This window comes from Sinocyclocheilus anshuiensis, unplaced genomic scaffold (genome assembly GCF_001515605.1).
Source record: "Sinocyclocheilus anshuiensis isolate Anshui unplaced genomic scaffold, SAMN03320099.WGS_v1.1 scaffold245, whole genome shotgun sequence".
NCBI classification, from domain to species: domain Eukaryota; kingdom Metazoa; phylum Chordata; class Actinopteri; order Cypriniformes; family Cyprinidae; genus Sinocyclocheilus; species Sinocyclocheilus anshuiensis.
Window position 1 is genome coordinate 744,639 of NW_015536478.1, and position 21,068 is coordinate 765,706.

At 35.1% G+C, this 21,068-nt stretch overlaps 1 protein-coding gene across 2 annotated transcripts in view; it reads right to left on the bottom strand.

Annotated features, from left to right (window-relative positions):
- LOC107666038 (ras-specific guanine nucleotide-releasing factor RalGPS1-like) overlaps nucleotides 1–21,068 on the bottom strand; it is a 133,292-nt gene that overhangs the window by 25,937 nt on the left and 86,287 nt on the right. For both annotated transcript variants that reach the window (XM_016457246.1, XM_016457160.1), the window contains exons 9-10: nucleotides 7,810–7,947; nucleotides 7,597–7,690 (exon numbers count right to left, since the gene is read on the bottom strand). In XM_016457246.1, coding sequence (XP_016312732.1) covers nucleotides 7,597–7,690; nucleotides 7,810–7,947 — 232 coding nt within the window. The remainder of the gene's footprint in view (nucleotides 1–7,596; nucleotides 7,691–7,809; nucleotides 7,948–21,068) is intronic.

Sequence of the window (21,068 nt, forward strand, 5' to 3'; positions counted from 1 at the left end):
CTCACATCAGGGATCTGTTCACACACAGTCAACTTTATTTAATGTTCCACATTATCTTCTTCTTAAACAAACAAATTAGATGTGGTACAGTCAGTTTACTTAAATGCCTTAATGCTATTGGACATTTTTTGACCTTTATGATCGAACAAATGATCAATGACTCAGTGTCTGTAATAATCAAATCATTGAACACATTTGCAGAAACAACATCTGAAAACCTCCAGGAAAAATGAACTGATTTAGCAGCATGGGCACACTGAAGAAAAAGTCCTCAATAAATAACACAAGACAGATTGCATGTACTGATAGCCAAAGAACAAAATGAAACCGCCAAAAACAGCAACTCAACAACCTAACCAGCGTTCAGGGGATTTGTGAAAGAAAAGATCAGATTCCTTCAGGACATCACACTGTTTTTAAGGAAGGCGAAATACTCGGAGTCAGATAACCGGTGGGTGTGGAGAAATCCCTGGAGAAGCATTAATCACAGCAATCAATCATTCACTTCTAATTTGCACATAACAGCATTTCTCAGTCACGAAAACAAACATTTTCACCGATGAGATTGGAGTGACTTACCAGAGGTTGAGAGTTCAGAAACCAGACAATGTCAAACTATTCCAAACCATAACAAGACTACATTTTAAGGTTTTTAAGTTTCCAAACGGTAGGCAGCAAAATGACGTGGCCTAGACAAATTATAAAGCAGAACCACCACATGCATCCCTATTTATTCCTATTCTGAGTTTATCTCTCATTATTCAGACTTTTTTCTTGCAATATGGAGAAAAACACCAGAATTGTGAGATATAAGCTTAGAATTCCGAAAAAAAACAAAAAAAAATGCGAGACGTAAACTTAGAATTCTAAAAAGAAGTCAAAATTACGAGATGTCAAAATTGCAAGATGTAAACTCAGAATTTAGAGGAAAAAGTCAAAAACTATATGTAAACTCAGAACTCTGAAGGCGAAAATAAAGTCAAAATTGCGGGAACGAACTCAAAGAATTGGGGGTGGCTTCGATTCTGAAAACAAAACATTAGACAACCAAACAAAATAATATGTAGGCTAATTCACTTGAGTTTTATTTAATGTTATAAATGAGTCTATTTATAAATGTCTAAAATGTTATAAAGGAGTCTATCTAAAAATATTAATTTAAATAAAATCATTATGTAAAAAAACATTTGAAATAAACGAAGACTTGTTTCGTCCAAAGTTTTTGAACGAACCTCTTGAATGAATGATTCAGACATCAAATACATTTGAACAGTCACTGGTTGCCACCAAATAATAATATTTGAAGTATAACATTAGTTCCAAAGCTCAATTACTCATTTTGATCACGGCTGCCACAACATCAGAGTCAATATCCAGACTATAACATTTTATCCCAATACTTTCATTATTATTTCATGTTTGCGATTCAGAAATGTAGCCAACTGTGTAGACTGTTTGTGAAGCTGTTTCAAACATAACGCTTACATGATGCTGCTGCTGTCTCTGGATCGGCGGCTGTGTGAAAGCAGGGTCAAATATTCCGATGTGATGTGATTTCAAAGGTTTAAGAGACATAACCGAATCGTCATTTAGGAATAAGATTGCATGTGTTTGAATCGAGGTCGCGATCTTTTAATGATTTCTCGTGCATACAGTACATATGAGGCTATATGTAATTTTGTAGTCTATGTCATATTGTACCAGACCTCAAAAGTAGGCCCCCCCCCCTGCTTCCGCGACCCATGTGTAAACTCAGAATTCCGAGGAAAAAGTCAAAATTGTGAGATGTAATGTCAGAATTCACAGGAAAAAAAGACAAAATTGTGAGATGTAAACTCAGAATTCAGAGGAAAAAGTAAAAAATTATGAGATTTAAACTCAGAATTCAGAGGAAAAAGTAAAAAAAATTTGAGATTTAAACTCAGAATTCAGAGGGAAAAGTCAAAATTGAGAGATGTAAAATGAGAATTCCCCCCCCAAAAAATAAATAAATAAATAAACAACGAGATATAATCTCAGAATTCAGAGAAAAAAGTAAAAATTGCAAGATTTAAACTTAAAATTCTGAGAAAAAAAAGTCAAAATAGTGAGACGTAAACTCAGAATTCCGAGCAAAGTCAAAATTGCAAAATGTAAACTTGGAATTCAGAGAAAAAGATTCAAATGTATATAAACTTGCAATTGTGCACAAAAATCAGAATTATGAGATAAAGTTGCAATGCTCTTTTTTATTTTTTATTCCATGGTGCATGGAAACAAGCTTGGAAAAATGTATATGTATATACATTTATAAATCATTCGGAACTGCTCCTTCAGCAGTCTCCGTGTCTGGTGGGTGAAGTTCATCTTCCACTCTGGTGCATGTGTAGTGTTTCCAGACCTGTGGAACTGCAATGCAAAAGTCCTCGAGCCGCCCACGTCTTTCATGTTCGCAACCCATCCAGAATGCTGGCCACGGAGCAGAATGTGAGACGGCCACCACTGATGAGGGAGGCCGGATACAGCCAGCAGCATGATGTCAGTCCTGGATGAACTTCAATAGTACACCCTACGGTTTCAGTGCGTTTGGGGCCATGCAAGGTCGTGACGGGGGTCACAGACGAAACGTCACCATGGAGACCACATGAGAGCCGCCGCCGATCATCGAGATTTGGAGCTGAGCCCATCTCACTCGCTATAAAACAGAGCTGAGCTGTGCAAAAAACACCCTGGAGATTTGAGAAATGGCAAACCACAAATAACACCATGACAGATGCTCAGAGTCCCTCTGTTGTAAAAACAAAGATGGAAGAGCTACTTTTAAATGTATTCATCTACAAAATGACAAATGACACAATGAACTCCTGACTGAACTCTGACTTGGCCCACAACAAAAGCTCTGTGATTTTTACCAAATGTAACTGCAATCTGGTTATTGTAGGCTTTTTAATGACTTGAACAGAATACGGTTACATATGTAGTGTACATGTTGTTTTATGCCTAAACATCAAACAGCACACAATTAGACATAAAATATTTGGATTTCTGCAATGTTTTGTAATGTAACTGTTGTGGCCAGTTGTTCGTATTTATTAAGTCATAAAGGTAACGTTATCCTACTAAATAATTTTTTGCTGAAATTACAAGAATGGCTTGAGACAGAAGTTAAAACAGGTTGAAAATTACAGAAAAATCTGTACTATTTCACACTGCATGCAGCATCGCTTACAGCAACATGAATTACATTACTGTTTTCTTTTTAAATCAAACTTAAGTGTATGTGACAAAAATAAACTTAACTTAACAATACAGATATTTTCAAAATATGTAAAATCCTAACTTTAAATGAAATTTTTTTTTAATAAAATAAAAAATACATATATTTTAAAAATAAATACAACAATGTAAGTATAAATGAAAAATATGTATAAAAACAAGTGTTATATTTTCACAAATATAAAAAACCTAACTTTAAATGAAAAATGTAAACATGCATAATATAAAAATTCATATTTTTTTAAATATGCAAAATGTCCAATTTTAAATGATGAATATAAACTTGCACAAAAATAAAACTTTTTTCAAAAATATGCAAAATATCTTCATTTTAAATGACAAAAATATTATACATATATTTTTATTTTTATCAAAAGATAACATTTTGATATTTATGAAAAATATGTAAAACCTACCTTTAAATGAACAATTTTAACTTGTATAAAATATATTTTTAAAATACGTAAAACATTACTTAAAAAAATATATAAACTTGCATAAAATATATTATAACAATATTTATATATTATAGAATATATTTTTCAAAAATATGCAAAAATACAAAAAACTAATTTGAAATGACAAATATAAACTTTTATAAAAATATAAATTAATTTATTTCTAAAGATATGTAAAATCTCACTTTAAATAAAAAATCTTAATTTATATAAAATGTTAGTAAGGCAAGTAAAAATGACCAGGTCATCAGAAAAAAAATCCTTACTGTTGAACCTTTCTTTTCTTCTTCCTTCCTTCTTTTTGTATTTTGGTTACGTATCACCATTTTAAGCCATTTTAAATCTGTGTTTCTCCAAACCTCTGTATAAGACATGTGATGTGCAAAGGATGTATTCCCTCGGACTGTATACTTGAGACTGAAGGACTCTGATTAAAAAGACATTTACTGATCGTTAGCACAGGATTCGCTCCAACATCAGTGAAGTGAGTGAAGCCAAGAAAACAATCATCTCAGATGAGCTGAATGAAAGACTGGTGCTCGTCACGGATGAACAGTCACAGGAAACAGAGCAAAAAGACTGGCTTCTTAGACAGGTATGAAAAGAGCCGTGAAACATGATGTTATTGTTTCAAATCTCTGTTAAAGTTTACTTCTTACCAGTCGATGAAGGATATTTACATTTTATAAACACAACACAAGATAGTATTTCATCATTTTGTGCTAATATGATTGCTTCAACAGACGAACGCTTTTCAGCAGGGGTGATATCAGGATACTGGACTCATTATCACGTTTCCTCTCCCATGTTGAGACATCAATATGGCTAATGTACTTCTGATACAGTGTGTGCCAGTAATAACAGGCTCTTCACAGCATTGAGACGAGAGTCCCACAGATATTCACTCATCCGGCGGAATAAACATTTAAATCCAGCATAATCACAGACTCTTTTAACTCGCTTTGATGAATTGCTAATTCACAAATTCACTTCGCAGCTGTTCATGATGGTATGAGGTGGAGAAGAGAACTTTAGGGTTTCACATTTCAGCAAAAAGAGATCTGCTGCATTCCTTACAGCTTCTGGTTGAAGATCTAGTATGGGTCACTGCTTATTACATACTGCTAAGAACGCTGGTCAGCCCCTCTACTCGAAGAGACAGTTCAACAAGAAATGAAAATTCAGTCATCATTAACTCAACCTCATGTCGTTCCAAAACTGTTTGACTTAATTTCTTCTGCAGAACACAAAAGAAGATATTTTGAAGAATGTTTCAGTTGTTTTTTCGTGGTTTCAGACTGCATTGACTTTCATTGCACAGCAAAAAGATTGAAATATCCTTGAATGGCCACAAACAAGCACTTGTATTTTTCAAATGATCTTTTTTGGTGTTTGCAGAAGCAAAAAAGCCATTTTTTGTTTGAAATATCCCTCTAACCCTAGTCTATGGAAGGCTTGTTTCCACCATGGGATACAAAAGAGGAAAAAAAGGAATAAAAAAGGTAATTGTGACTTTTTGGACAGAAAAAAAAATCAGAATTGCAAGATATAAACTCAGAATTCATACTTTTGCCTTGCAATTCTGAGTTTACATCTCACAATTCTGTTTTTCTCTGAATTCTGAGTTTAAATGTTACAATTCTGAATTTTCCAGAATTCTAAGTTTACATCTCAGAATTACAACTTTTTTTTCTCAGAATTCTAAGTTTGCATCTCGGAATTATGACTTTTTCTCTCAGAATTCTAAGTTTGCATCTTGGAATTATGACTTTTCCCCTCAGAATTTTAAATTTACATCTCAGAATTCAGACTTTCTTTCTCAGAATTCTAAGTTTACATTTCATAATTCTAATTATATGTATCAGAATTTTAAGTTTACATTTCGGAATTCTGACTTTTTCTCTCAGAATTCTAAGTTTGCATCTTGGAATTATGACTTTTCCCCTCAGAATTTTAAGTTTACATCTCAGAATTCAGACTTTCTTTCTCAGAATTCTAAGTTTACATTTCGGAATTCTGACTTTTATTCTCAGAATTCTAAGTTTACATCTCATAATTCTAATTATTTGTCTCAGAAATTCTAAGTTTACATCAAGGAATTCTGACTTTTTTTTTCTCAGAATTCTAAGTTTACATCTCATAATTCTAATTATTTGTCTCAGAATTTTAAGTTTACATCTCGGAATTCTGACTTTTTTCCCTCAGAATTCTAAGTTTACATCTCGGAATTCTGACTTTTTTTTCCCTCAGAAATTTTAAGTTTACATCTCGGAATTCTGACTTTTATTTCCTCAGAATTCTAAGTTTACATCTCATAATTCTAATTATTTGTCAGAAATTCTAAGTTTACATCACGTAATTCTGACTTTTTTTTCCTCCAAATTCTAAGTTTACATCTCATAATTCTAATTATTTGTCTCAGAATTTTAAGTTTACATCTCGGAATTCTGACTTTTTTCCCCTCAGAATTCTAAGTTTACATCTCATAATTCTAATTATTTGTCTCAGAATTTTAAGTTTACATCTCGGAATTCTGACTTTTTTCCCCTCAGAATTCTAAGTTTACATCTCGGAATTCTGACTTTTTTTCCCTCAGAAATTTTAAGTTTACATCTAGGAATTCTGACTTTTTTTTCCTCAGAATTCTAAGTTTACATCTCATAATTCTAATTATTTGTCTCAGAATTTAAAGTTTACATCTCGGAATTCTGACTTTGTTTCCTCAGAATTCTAAGTTTACATTGTCGTAATTATGACTTTTTTTTCTTAGAATTCCAAGTTTACATCTACTTTTTTTGTCATGGAATAAAAAAGGTAATTGTGAGTTTTTATCTCACAATTATGACATTTTTCCTTGCAAATGCAAGTTTATATCTCAAAGTTTTCTTTTCTTCTCAATTCAGACTTTTTTCTCAGAATTGCGAATTTATATCTTATAATTGTGAAAAAAGTCCAAATGGTGAGATATAAATTCAGAATGTGAGGAAAAAAGTATGAATTGTGAAAAAATTGCAACTACCTTTAAACCGGGGCATTATGGTTATTCTGACTCAGACTGCAAGGTTCTGCCCAATATTTGATAACCAATTGCAGAATTAAAAACAACATAACATTTCGCTAAAAAATATTGCAATTACTGCAATTTAAACAACAATACTGGCAAAGAACTGCTGGATGCTGTTTTACATTTAAGTAAGTAAGTAAATAAATAAATATTAGAGGTATAATGATACACAAACATGACGTTTAGTACAAATTGAAACAACAGTACTGGCACAGATTTGCTGGACGCTGTTGTGCAAATATTACCCGCTTTACGTTTCACCACTTAAGGAGCAAATTACATGGTTTGGAACAACTGCGTATAAGGATTTATTTCTCATCTCACTGTTGGTTCCACCATGTGTTTGGACTCAGTTGGCCTAAACCCTGCTGAGCTTAAGCAGTGTTGCTCAAACTCACAGAACACCCAGTGATTTTAATAAAAGCACATTACATTTGTGTAAAACACTATTTAACGGCACAATCAAAACGTCTAAAGGCGGTTACAGTTTCACCACATTTATGTGATGACTTTGCTGCTCACTGTGCCGACCACCCAAAAAATCTAATCACGCTGTTGTTTGCCTATAAAAGCAGCGACCCGTGAATTCCCAGTGTCAAATGCCTAGGGACATCGGCTGTCATGTCGTAACCAGAAAAACACAAATGCAATCATCTGCAATTTCCTGTTCGCCAAATCTTAAATCATCCAGCAAATGGGTCGCCCTCGCTTTGGGCCGCTGCTGGTGCCACGCATCCTGCTAAAGTCATCATGCCGCTTGAAGCAGGAGCTCTGCTGTAAATACAGTCCCTTTGCATTTTACCTTTGAGACCTACTTACTTGAAATTGTCATCTTCCACGAACTTCTGAAGCTCCTCGATGTAGCGAACAGACATCAAGTACTTCTGCACATGCGGGAGAGTCACGAGGTGATCTGTGAGGAGGATGTCGAGGGTCAGATGTGTGCATGTATATATACACGTGGATCTGAAATCTCCCTACAGATTTCACGACTAAATATCCTTCGAACTGACTGAGAGATAATGAACTGACCGTATGTGCAGGACATCTGGAGGTCAGAGATCACCCGCAGGATGTTGTTCATCTGATTGGTTCTCTGCTCAGTCTCAATGATACTGTCAGATGCAGGATAGGCCGAGTCGATGTAAATCATGTCCAGCAGGTAGATCCCTGTGTGTGAGAAATGGAAGCGAGACGGACTATAAGTATTCATGTTATTTATGGATTTACTGATATGGACATTTAGGCTGATATGATAGTAATAATATAATGACCCAGGATGAAGTATCACCATTTGTCATACTGACCAACTGACTGTACACTGTCTAGCTTATTTAATGGATATTAACTAACTAACTAACTAACTAACTGTTTTTTTAAATAATTAAAAAATAAATCATTTGTTTGAAATTATTTAAATTAATTTATATTATTTTAAATAATATATTATAATGAATAAAAAACAAACAAACAAACAAATAAATTTAATGTTGTCAATGCGTGTGATGTTTTGAAAAAATATCTAATTTAAATTAATGAATACATTCATTTAAATAATTTTTGAAAAAATGAATAAGGTGAAATTATTTTATTTTATGTGCAGAAAGCGATACAGGAGACACAAAAATAGAACAGAAACACAACACTGTATGTCAGTACAGCACTACGACGTGCTGATATCTGTAAAGACATCTGATAATACAGCAAAAAAACTGTTAACTTGAGATAAATTATTGTAAGTCTAATAAAGAGATAAAGCACCTCCATGCAGAGTTACAGTTTATTACCTCAGTCAAGCTGTGATACACATTATACGTACTGACTAACAAGAACCAGGCATGTACTGCAGGAACAAGTGGACACTATTGGCCTTAATTTATCCCAGAATGCATCTTGATTTAGAGGCGAGGCAGAAATTACACATCTGCATGGCATTCACAATTAAATATTTTCTAATCTTCTATTTGATTTCTGCAAGTTGATCAAAGAGCATAAGCATCTGATGAGACAAGAAGTGCTGATGTAAAGGTCTGAGGCAGACATGCTTGGGTAATTAACATTTCCCATGTGCATCTTTAACATCAGGGTGTGTTTGTGATGATGGCATACTACTAAAGTACACTGCAGTCCTCTACTTACACACTTCAGTACGCACTGAACATTGATCTCTTCATGAAACAATCCAAACCGAAAAAGTGTACAGACCCTTCATGTTGCTCCAAATCTGTATTTGACTTTCTTTCTTGTGTGGAACACAAAATGGGAAGTTAGACAAAGCCTCAGCTGGATTGCCAAGCTCCAAAAAAGTCTGACAGTATGAATCATACACAATCTATTTGCATGGAAGATAATTATATTCATAAGTAAAACATTTTAAATCGAAATTATCGAAATCCCAATTTTGTTTTATTACTTTATAATTTTGACTGTTCAACTCATAGTAATGACTTTTTATCTCATAACTACAATTTTTAATCTCATAATTTCATATTTTGTCACAATTATGACTTTTTAATCTCTTCATTTCAATTAATTATTGCATAATTAGGACTACGTATCTAATCATTTTGATTTTTATCTCATATTTATGACTTTTTATCTTAAATTTCAATGTTATTTCTGGTAACGATGACTCTCATATCTCAATTATATTTTTAGCTCATAATTTTTAAACATGTCATAATTATGACAATCTCTTAATTTTGATTTATTATTTCAAAATTAGGATTTAGTATCTCATAATTTTGGCATTTTATCTCATGATTATTAGTTTTATCACATCATTTCAACTTTGACTTTTTAATCTCTTAATTTCAATTTATTATTTCATAATTTTGACTTTTTTATCTCATAATTAAGACTTTTTCATCTATAAATTTGCCATAATTATGATTTACAAAAACATGTTTTTTTTATGTGGTGTAAATGGGACATTCTTACATCTAATTTTGCATTTCATAGAGGAAGGAAAATAACACAGGACCGTAATAACATGCAGGTGAGCATATTATGAAAAATTATAAATTTTTTGAGTAAATAACTTTAATAAAACTTTAACTAGTTTAACTTCTATTATGAACTAAAACACATGCAGCCAAATACAATCCATAATCTGAATTAAACTCAAAAGACAAGCTGAGACAAATTAGAGACTAACTGAAAGTGAAAGGCCTTCAGACGTATTCAGTGATCCTCATTGAGAACCACTGGAGTGACTGCAGCAGTTCAGCTGTGGAAAGAATGAAAAAACGGTTTCCAGCCGAACAGCTGAGGTCTCTGGAGAGTGAGAGCAGATGTATGAGGCAACATAAAGCATGTGGCATCGCTGTGGAGGAGATGGCATGGCCTCCTGCAAACTATCAGATGGGTTTCAGTAATGCACACACGCACAGGGCTGGGACCCCCGCGCCGCAGTGGTGTTTCCTACAGTATGCCAGCGTACACAGCATTGTTCAGATAAAAAGTTGCTTGGCTCTATAAAATAAATGACTAAAAATATCAAAGAACCAACTAACCAACCAACGAATGAACCAACAAATGAACGAACTGACCGACCGACTAACCAACAAACCAATCAATGAACGATCCAACCAACGGACCAACCAACAAACAAACCAACCAATGAGCATACCAATCGACCAACCAACCAATCAATGAATCAACCAACAAACCAACAAAAGAACCAAGTTCCAACAAACCAAAGAATCAATCAACCAACTAATGAATCAACAAATGAACCAACCAACCAAGTAACCAACCGACCTACCTACCTACCTACCCATCTAATTATACATCAATATATCTAATTATATATATTTAAGAGGACTAATTATCTCAGCTATCAGGTGTTGCAAGCTTAATTTTGGACCTGCATTTGTGAATAGCCTTTGTGTAAATATAATGTCTAGGAACAGTAAAGCGGTTTTCTTTGGACATTCTTAGATGAGATTAAACACAAGGAAAGTTGATCTTCTCTACTGATTCATGCAAAGGGGAAAAGTGGCTGGTACTCTAGCAAAGAAATGTTTTAATGAAAACCACATGGCTGGATTTAAACTGAGAAAGGCAGTCCTCACAATCTAATAAAAGCATAAATCAGACTAATATATAAAACAAGGCAAAAATCCTGCTCGTAACTATGCAGTCAAATGGTGGTGCCCTGCTAGTGATCAGAAGAGCATTATTTGAGCAAATGACCTGGAGGGTTAGTTTAATATGTCAGCTTATTTATAGTGCTCTGGATAAACTGCTCCAGGCTGCTTGTCCTCAGCAAAACAGATGGAGATGTTCATCTAAAGAATCATGTGTTTCTGTGCTGTAAACAAAACACATATTTAAATAAATGGCCCATAGCAGTGGCACAGCATGACAGATTCTATTAAACCCTGGGTTCATTTGAGCCAGAGACCACGAGAGGTGATGTGTTACCATGAATAAAATGATAATCACAGATTTAAGCAACAGTCACATTAGCCAGAGTAAAGACATACTTTTTTTTTTATATTTATGGGCGTTTTAATGCTTTTTTTAATGTGATAGGACAGTAGAAAGGTGACAGGAAAGCATTGGGTTGAGAGAGGGGATAGATAGATAGATAGATAGATAGATAGATAGATAGATAGAACAAAAGAACGATAGAATGAGCCAAATTTTATATATACAGTTATGTCCATAAATATTTGGACACTGACACAATTTTCATAATTTTGGCTCTGTATGCCACCAGAACAGAATTAAAAATAAAACAATCAAGATGAAATTGAAGTGCAAACTTTAAGCTTTAATTCAAGGGGTTGAACAAAAATATAACATAAAATGCTTAGGAATTACAACCATTTTACACAGTCTCCCCATTTTCAGTTCATTTTACTCAAATGTAATTGGACAAATAAATATAATCATAAATAAAATGTTCATTTTTAATATTTTGTTAAGAATTCATAATCTTAAGTCTGGACATCAGCAGAGACTGGGTTTCTTCTTTGTGATGCTTTGCCAGGCCTTTACTGCAGCTGACTTCAGTTGTTGTTTGTTTGTGGGTCTTTCTGCCTTTAGTTTTTTATTCAGCAAGTGAAATGCATGCTCAATCGGGTTGAAATCAGGAGATTGATTTGGCCATTGCAGAATATTGCACTTTTTTTTACCTTAAAAAACTCCTGGGTTGCTTTTGCTGTATGTTTTAGGTCATCATCCATTTGTACTATGAAGTGCCGCCCAATCAACTTTGCTGCCTTTGGCTGAATCTGGGCAGAGAGTATATCCCTGTAGACTTCAGAATTCATCCTGCTGCTTCTGTCCTCTGTCTGTCTGTCCATCATCACTAAACACCAGTAAACCCAGTGCCACTGGAAGCCATGCACGCTCATGCATCACACTGCTCCACCTTGTTTCACAGATGATGTTGTGCGCTTTGGATCATGAGCTGTTCCAAGCCGTCTCCAGACTTTTTTCTTCCTGTCATTCTGGTACAGCTTGATCTTAATTTCAGCCGTCCAAAGAATGCTTTTCCAGAAGTACTCTGGCTTTTTTAGATGTTTTTTGACAAAGTCTAATCTGGCCTTGTTTGCACCTTGGGGTGAAGCCTCTGTATTCTCAAGTCTTCTCTTGATTGTAGACTTTGACAGAGACACGTCTGCCTCCTGGAGAGTGTTCTTCTCTTGGCTAGATGTTGTGAAATTGTTTTTCTTTACCATGGAGAGGATCCTCTGGTTATCCACACTGTTGTCCTCCGTGGACGTCCAGGCCTTTTTATGTTGCTGAGCTCACCAGTGCGTTCTTTTTTCTCAGAATGTACCAAACTGTTGATCTGGCCGCTCCTAATGTTCCTGCTATCTCTCTGATGGATTAGTTTTGTTTCTGAAGCCTAACAATCGTCTGTTTCACTTGTATGGAGAGCTCCTTTGACCGCATGAAGTGGGTTCACAACAACAGCTTCCAAATGCAAATGGCACACTTAGAATCAACTCCAGACCTTTAACCTGCTTAATTGACATAGAATTAACGAAAGAATAGCCCACATCTGTCCATGAAACAGCTTTTGAGTCAACTGTCCAATTACTTATGGTCCCTTGAAAGGGGGGGTGGGGTGGTATATATTAAAGAGCTGTAATTCCTTAACCTTTCCTCTAATTTTGATGAGAATACACTCAAATTAACGCCCAGAGTGTGCACTATAAGCCCATATTCATTACAGAACTGTAACTTGAATATGTTTTGGTCAGCAGCTAAAATAATAAAAATAGTGCCTGTATCCAAATATAAATGGACCTAACTGTAACATCTGCTTCGCTAAATATAAAGACGGAAACTCAGCTTGACAGCATCGGATGAAGGTTGTGGGAAGGTACAGACATGTTGCACAAGCAACTACAAACATCGAACTGAAGTCAACTGCTCGTCTTCTTCACGGGGTGTGTGTTTAGTTTAGTTGTTTTTCCAGGAAAAACCTGATGAAGGACTCACTGATGAGATGTTCAGACTAAACAGGATCAGGGTGAAGCTCTCCGGTGCCCTTAAAAGGCAGCAGCGTGGCATCTTGCATAACAGAGTCTCAAAGCACATGGTGAAAACCTGACGAATCGAAGAGTACATCATTCCTTCCTTCTATTGCAACATTCACCTTGGACAGCACAGCTCTGTATCATGTGATGTTCTTATTACACAATCGAAGACGTGTGCCCAAAGAGACCGTGAAAACGTGCTGAAGCAATGTTCACAAAGTTGTGATTTGCTTCCAAGGCTGATCGTCCAACACAAACCAGGTCTTTGCACATGCGACGAGCTCTGGCTTTGTTCATCCAGTGCTGTTCCTCAGCTGTGAGAAACGGCCTTTTGTCTGAAGTGTTTTATAGCTACATGTCTGCACAAGTTACCATCTTTGAAAAATTATGTACTTCAAGTCTGGCTTGCAATGCAGGCTCTCTCTGGATTGTTCATCTTTACTCTAAGCCTCTTAAAATACTTGGGACAATTTCTTATGCTTATTCATGCATGCATGTGACAAACTAATGAAATGCTCAAATTGTTAATCGTAATTATTCGTATAAAAATTAATCATCAGTAAAAACTGGCAGTCCTAACCACATGCACGAAGCAATCTAACACTGAAATACATAGAACACTGATAGAAAAGGCAGTTTTGATAATTCAAAAGCACTGAAGCATCTTAAAACATGAACATTAGCCCAGGAAATGTAGTGTGGAAGAGTTGGACAAAACTGCTTCCAGGCAGTGAGCTCATACACACTAACCAGTGTCACTAACTAAACATAGTAACACTACACTGCAAAAAAAATTCCGTAAAATTCCGCTAATGTGTCGTTAAAATACTAATCTATTACTTTACTGAAATGAAAACTTAACATTTAAGGGGGACTTTAAATAAATATTTTATGTAAAAGAGGTTCGGCTGACAAAAATGGGAATTGGGAATACCTGCTTTTGCACGTTTGTTCTAACTATTTTTTTTTATTTAATGTTTTAAAATGTAAAAAATATTTTTATATAATAATCCACATTGTACTGTGTCAGATAAATACTGCTCTGATTATAAAAATGTGAAATATATACATTTAGGCCAGGTATTCCAAACTAATGCTAATAATTAATTAATTAATTATATAAAATGTCAAATTAAAATAATGAAAATTTATGAAAATTTTAAATGTACTAAAAATATGAAAATATTTCATGTCAAAGAAGTTCAGCTGACAAAAAAAGCTTGTGAAGTTGTAAATAAAACAAAAATGACTGAAGTAGGTCTTACAAGAAAACACTATTTCAGTCCTTCTATGTCAAAATTTCATGTTTAATTCAACATGTTTCTTTGTAATTATTAGTGAAATCTACTAGCAATTTCTGAGTGAATATTGTTTGAAAATAAATCCAAATGTAGTAGTGTATACCTTTGTACCTCATCTACCAATCAAGGGCACATATTACAGTAAGGCTTTTAGGGATAAATAACATACAAAGTTTTTCAATTGAGGGCACTCCCACAAAAAAGGAACAATTTGTTCATTTTGAACCCTGTTTTGGAAGGGACAGTAAAACAATGAAACAGACACAGCTTTAGAGGAGACTACAGCACATATGAAGAAGTCCTGCATTCAATCGCTTCAGAAATGCACATAAACACCTACTGTGCCGGTGGATTTTGGGAAGGCCCTGCAGTGAATCAGACAAACGCTCCACTGCAATCTAAGCAAAAGCGGACAGAAGGGATGTCATGTTATTCTCCGGCCAATTATCTTAAGTGAGCCAATTTTATGGATGATTTTAAAGCATGAGCTCCTTTCAGAACGCATTATCTTCACGTGTAATTATCAGCTCATCTCACATCACATGCCAAGACAGAGTCCCTGCGAACATCCCGATGAGGACAGAGAGAGAGCGATGAGGAGACTTGTTTGGACTGCAGAGGATATGATGTAGTGGATTGTTTTGAGGCTTTACATCTCCATGTAAACACTCAAAATCTTATCAGATGAGTCACAAAACACATTTCTTGGACCAAATGGATCGAGAGGAAGCATATTTTTCTTGTTAAAGTTATTTTTCACTATGAACTTGACAAATAAACATTGTAGAGGTTCTCAGACAGTCTATATAATTACATAAGTGTTTAATTTATGACTCAAGCATCCATAACACACCTTTTTTGTATTTGTGGATTATGGACTAATTGCTAAGGTGTTCAGAGTGTTCTTAGAATGTTGCTATGTGGTTGCTAGGCAGTTCAGAGTGTTTTCACTAGTTTCTCAGAAAAGATGGAAGAGAGAAAGATTTGGCATTAAACCCTTTGGTGTGAAAGGTACAATGTGGATCAGTGGCTAGGGAGAAGTTTTCAATAGAGGACCACTACCATTCAAAACATTTTAGTTAGAAATGAATTCTTTTATTCAGCAAGGATGCAAAAAATTGGTCAAAAGTGACAGCAAAGATATTTAGAATGTTAGAAAAGATTTCTATTTCAAATAAATGCCATTCTTTTGAACTTTCTATTCATCAACGATTCCTGAAAATAATGTATCACAAAAATACTAAGCAGAAAACAATTGTTTTCAACACTGCTAATAATCAGAAATGTTTCTTGAGCAGCAAATCATCATATTAGAATGATTTCTGAAGGATCATGTGACACTGAAGACCAGTTTTGGGGGTAACGCATTACAAGTAACGCGAGTTACATAATCAGATTACTTTTTCAAGTAACTAGTAAAGTAACGCATGCATTACTTTTAAAAGTAACTTTCCCCAACACTGCTGAAGACTGGAGAAATTATGCTGAAAATTCAGCTTTGATCAAAGGAGTAAATTTAATTTTACAATATATTCACATAGAAAACACTTATTTAAAATGGTAATAATATTTCACAATATTACTGATTTTACTATATTTTAGATCAAATCAATGAATCTAAAATCCTTGGCGAGCAAAACATCATCACAGATCCAAAACTTTTGAATGTTAAAAGTATGCAGCCACCAATTACTGTTTTTTTTTTGTCCTTTTATGGTGGCAAAATTGCAAGTAAAGTATCATGTAAACTGCCCTTTAAAACATTTAACAACAAAAGGCATTTAATACATTAAAAGCATTTAATTTTTTAGAACTGCTTTAACTGCAATGCCAGTGTTTTGACAGAAATCACTAATCCAGACGAACAAGTTTTGATTAATTATCAATTATCTTAAAATTTACTGAATTTCTTCACTTTGACATCAATTACTTTAAGATACATGACACCACCAGTGGTCTTACCCACAGATAATGATCTTCTCATGTGGCTACATCTAGAAACCATCACTCGAAACCACACCAGATCAAAACTACGAGGCGCTTTCTCACTAAAGCATCTGAGTGACCTCTGAAGTAGCTCATTACGCTGCCGCTGGTTTTCACATCACCACTAAAACATAATAATTAAACAAACTTTCCAAGCAGGGGCAGAATGGCTATAATCATAAATCAATCCAATAAAGGTGCCGGCCCAGGACTGGACACAGCTCCCCTGCTGCAGATAAATGGACACTCTATCCAAGAGGACTGAGCTCTGCCAAATGTCCATTCCAGACCACAACATTTACCTGACACAATGGGCAGCAGTCAGATCAAAACTGATTGGCGAGAAAGTGAAAATGAAAAAAAAAAAAGCGAGAGAGAACAGAAGGTGATGAGTAAAACAGACAATGGACAGTCACGTGTGCGTGCGGTCCAAAACACGGACCATTTCACATCTTTAAAGGGATATTCAGCCAAATATGAACATTCTGACATTATTTATCTGTCTATTGTCTGGACTTGATGATTATTTGATTACTTGACATGATTATAAAACACGTCAAGTGAGTAAGGCTCAACTTTTTTTTACTGTGTCCACAAACACATTTGATGAAAAAGACTGTACTTTATCGAGGCTCTGTTGCTTTGAATATGGTTCCCATAAATATACGAAAGAGTAACTGTACATATGTATTTCGAATAAAATGTGAAGATTTGCTAATAAATATGTAGATGTATATTTTAAGTGCTGCTACTGCTGAGATGTATAGTTTTGTGATGTGATAAGTGAAATTGTATTTTTGTTCTTTTATATTTATTTGTAAGACGGTTTGTCTTGGATTGATTAGTGGACCCCAGGAAGACTAGCAACCCCTTTGTGGAAGCTAATGGGGATCCAAATAAACAATAAACAATCTATGCTTGCATGTGTCAAACATGAACATTAATACGCAGAATAGAGAATGAAATCTGAGAGCAGCCACACAGAGGAAGATCTGCAGTCAAGAGCAACTTGCTACTTGCTTCTGCCAATACATCCACAGACATGCTGCTGTGAGCATGTAAGAAATACTGCTGCTGCACATATAACATATATGAAACAACCCCCATAAAAAACATACATGAAATTACCCCGTAGATCAATACAGGTGGAGCTGGGGAAGGGGAAGGGTTTCTGAAATGTGCTGCAACTGCTACAGGAAGCACTAGCCGAGTATTTGAATAGTGAGCAGCGAGCTCATTGGCTGCTGATGCGAAAAGAAACCAATCAGCTGCGCCATGCGGATAATGATGTGATTATATCAGATTGAGTTAGAACCTTTCAACCTGCGCTACCTAGAGTTTCATGACAGGACTTTGTATTTATGCTGCACACTGAAAAACATTTTTTAATAAGTATCTTTTTCTTTTTCAGTTAGAATATTTAAAAATCCTTAAAATAAGATTACATCTGCAGAAAGTAAGTGTATATAGATTTTTTTTAAACTTATTTTTAATATATGTAAAACAAGTGAAAACACAAATTTGCCAGTGCAGAAAGACAAATTACATTCTTATTAAAGATACATTAAAAACAAGTCTTATTCAGTGCTGCTCCAGTAAATTGATAATAAATAAATGAATGAATAAATAACATTAATGTGGTGGAAAATCATTCATATTATTTTTAGTGTTTTCTGTTGTTTTTAATTATTTTTTGTTACTGTACATTCATATTATTTTTACCCACATCCATGGCCTTTATTGCATGCTTTTTTTTAATCTAACTGAACCATGATGAATAAAATAAAGTCACATTATCTACTAAATAATTTCTAGCTGAATATTTTGTCTTATTATTTTGATCCCCCCCCCCAAAAAAAAAATGCTTGTTGCTGTTATCACATTGTACTTAAACCTACTGGGATCATTTGTGTCCTTTTTAAAGGGGTCATATGATGCGATTTCAATTTTTCCTTTCTCTTTGGAGTGTTACAAACTCTTGGTGCATAAAGAAGATCTGTAAAGTTGCAAAGACTAAAGTCTCAAATCCAAAGAGATATTCTTTATAAAAGTTAAGAGTCAGCCACACCTACCTAAAACGGCTCGTTCTAACACGCCCCCACATATCTACGTCACTATGTGGGAAGATTTGCATAACGCCGCCCAAATGTTCACGCAAAGAAAGAAGGCGTAACTTTTATTCTCGCTGTAGTATTGTTGCTGCCGCCGCCATGTCATGAAGGCGCTGTGTGCTTCGTTGTGAAAGCGAAACTACTTTGTTTGGTCTTCCAAAAGAGGACGATATCGCTTCGTCATGCCTGGAGCTGATCCGTGCTGGTCGCTGAGGAAATACTACAACTTCCCGCTGTGGATCGCCTTATCGGCTTTCACCATGGACGAAGCGGAGTCCAGCCCGGGGTCGTCACATGTAGTTGCCGCAGGCATCACAATATGGTAAGGGACGTAACATTTCCATCACACACTTGAGGAATTCGGCCAATCACAAGGCACTGGATAGCTGGTCAATCAGAGTACACCTCGCTTTTTCAGACCGATGAGCTTTGTAAAAATCGACGCGTTTCAGAAAGGCGGGGCATAGAGGAGAAACAATAATGTACAGTATGTGGAAAATAATGTGTTTTTTTGAACCTTAAACTGCATAAACACATTTCATTACACCAAATACACAAAATAATGTTCTTTTTAGCAGCATCATATGACCCCTTTAAAGAACATTTTTGTTACACTTGTGGTGTTCCTGGTCAAAAATGGCAGGCCTCCAAAAATGGCTCATAAATTTCGTGTTATGCTATATTATCCCCAAATATTGGATTTGAACTTTTTTTTTTTTACTCGTTTTCTTTCAGTTAACACAGGTTTTGTATTCCTTTTTGGAACTCACTGATCTGAGCGATTGCATTTGAGTGAATATTGCCAAAATTATCCACAAATTATGCTTTTTTCACTTAAAAACTGAGGTGCAAACATTGAATACCAGATTTGGTGATAACAGAGCATAATGAGACATTTACAAGCAATTTTTAAAAGGCTGGCCATCTTTGACTAGGAGCACCAAACTAGGTGAAGGATTTTCAGGGTTAATTGCTTAATGTTTCTGCTCATTTAAATGTTCACGCTGACTAATTTAGACACAAAGGCAAAAAGAGGAAAAAGCAAAAATGAAATCTGTATTCACTCACTCGCTGAAACACAGTGAGGGTCATAGAGGTCACCAGAAGCACCTGTCAATCACCAAACAAACTTTGAATCCTCTGAAGAAACTAAAGGAAGTCAAACTCTCGAGAAAGACCCTTAAAAAAACCTTCATCAGTACTGTAACTGCTTTTAAAAATGAATTACTGGGACAGTAAAAGGAGGCAGATTATAAAACTGTCATTATTAATACCGTAACAAAAGAACTTGCAATAAAAAACTAAAAACACCACAACAACTACTTTATGCATCTCAAAAGCTGGCGTAATTCTCAGTAATTTTACAGTTTAGCCACGCAGCTGTGAGCGCTATCATCCCAAAACTATTTAGTCTAAATACAACCGCTACACCGCAACGAAACATCATCATGTTCACAACATACAAATTTCATTAACGCTAATTCGTATAAGGTTGCATGCAGTCATTCCTCCGCTGGGAAAAAGCGTGTTAATGACAGGCCATGTAAACTCAGCTCTGCAGGCCGTTCCAAAAGATCGGCTTCTAATTGTTGAACATTTGTGCTTGATTTTTATAACCATACACAGATCAGCGCTCAGTGCTTCCAGCTGGACGTCCCACACGCAGATAAGGTAGATGTGACTTTATAGCGGTTAGTCTGGAGGGAAGGAGGACTCGCGGGACTGTGGTGGGAATTGCGTAAGATCAGCTGACAGCTGTTGGGATTTGTGGCCGGCAGCTTTTGGCCTGTAAGAATGCAGCTCATCACACTTAATTCATCATGACGATCAGAAAAACTAAAAGATTCACCCAGAGCAAAAGCTAAACTACTCGCATGCAATGCATTTATACTATCGATTAGCCGGTGTACCGCAAGATGCTGGCAGAAAACAAGAGGATTCAATTTAGTTTTTTGGTAGTCTAAACCAGTGTTTCCCAACCTTTTTTTAGTTGCGGCACCCTTTGGACATTTTAACAAACTTGTGGCACCCTACAAAATTAATTGTCACAATATTTGAATTTCTAAGTTCGATATGATAATTTGAAAAGTATAGATATTCGGTACAACAGGGAAGAACTGCAGAATATAATGTCATACAGATATTTTAATATTATTATAAAATTTGCCCATCAATGGTGGCAATCAGTAGGCTAATTTCTAATGAAGAAACCAATTTATATGACAGATTTTAATGTAGGCTTTTATACATATGTAAACATTATTTAATTACCATTATAACTAGCTATCTCACAAATTTTTGCTCACTCAGTGTTTTTTTAATTTTACAGTGGGGTAATTTTGGTGCAGTAGCACGAGATAGCTTGATTTCAAACTTTGAATTGAATAAAAAAT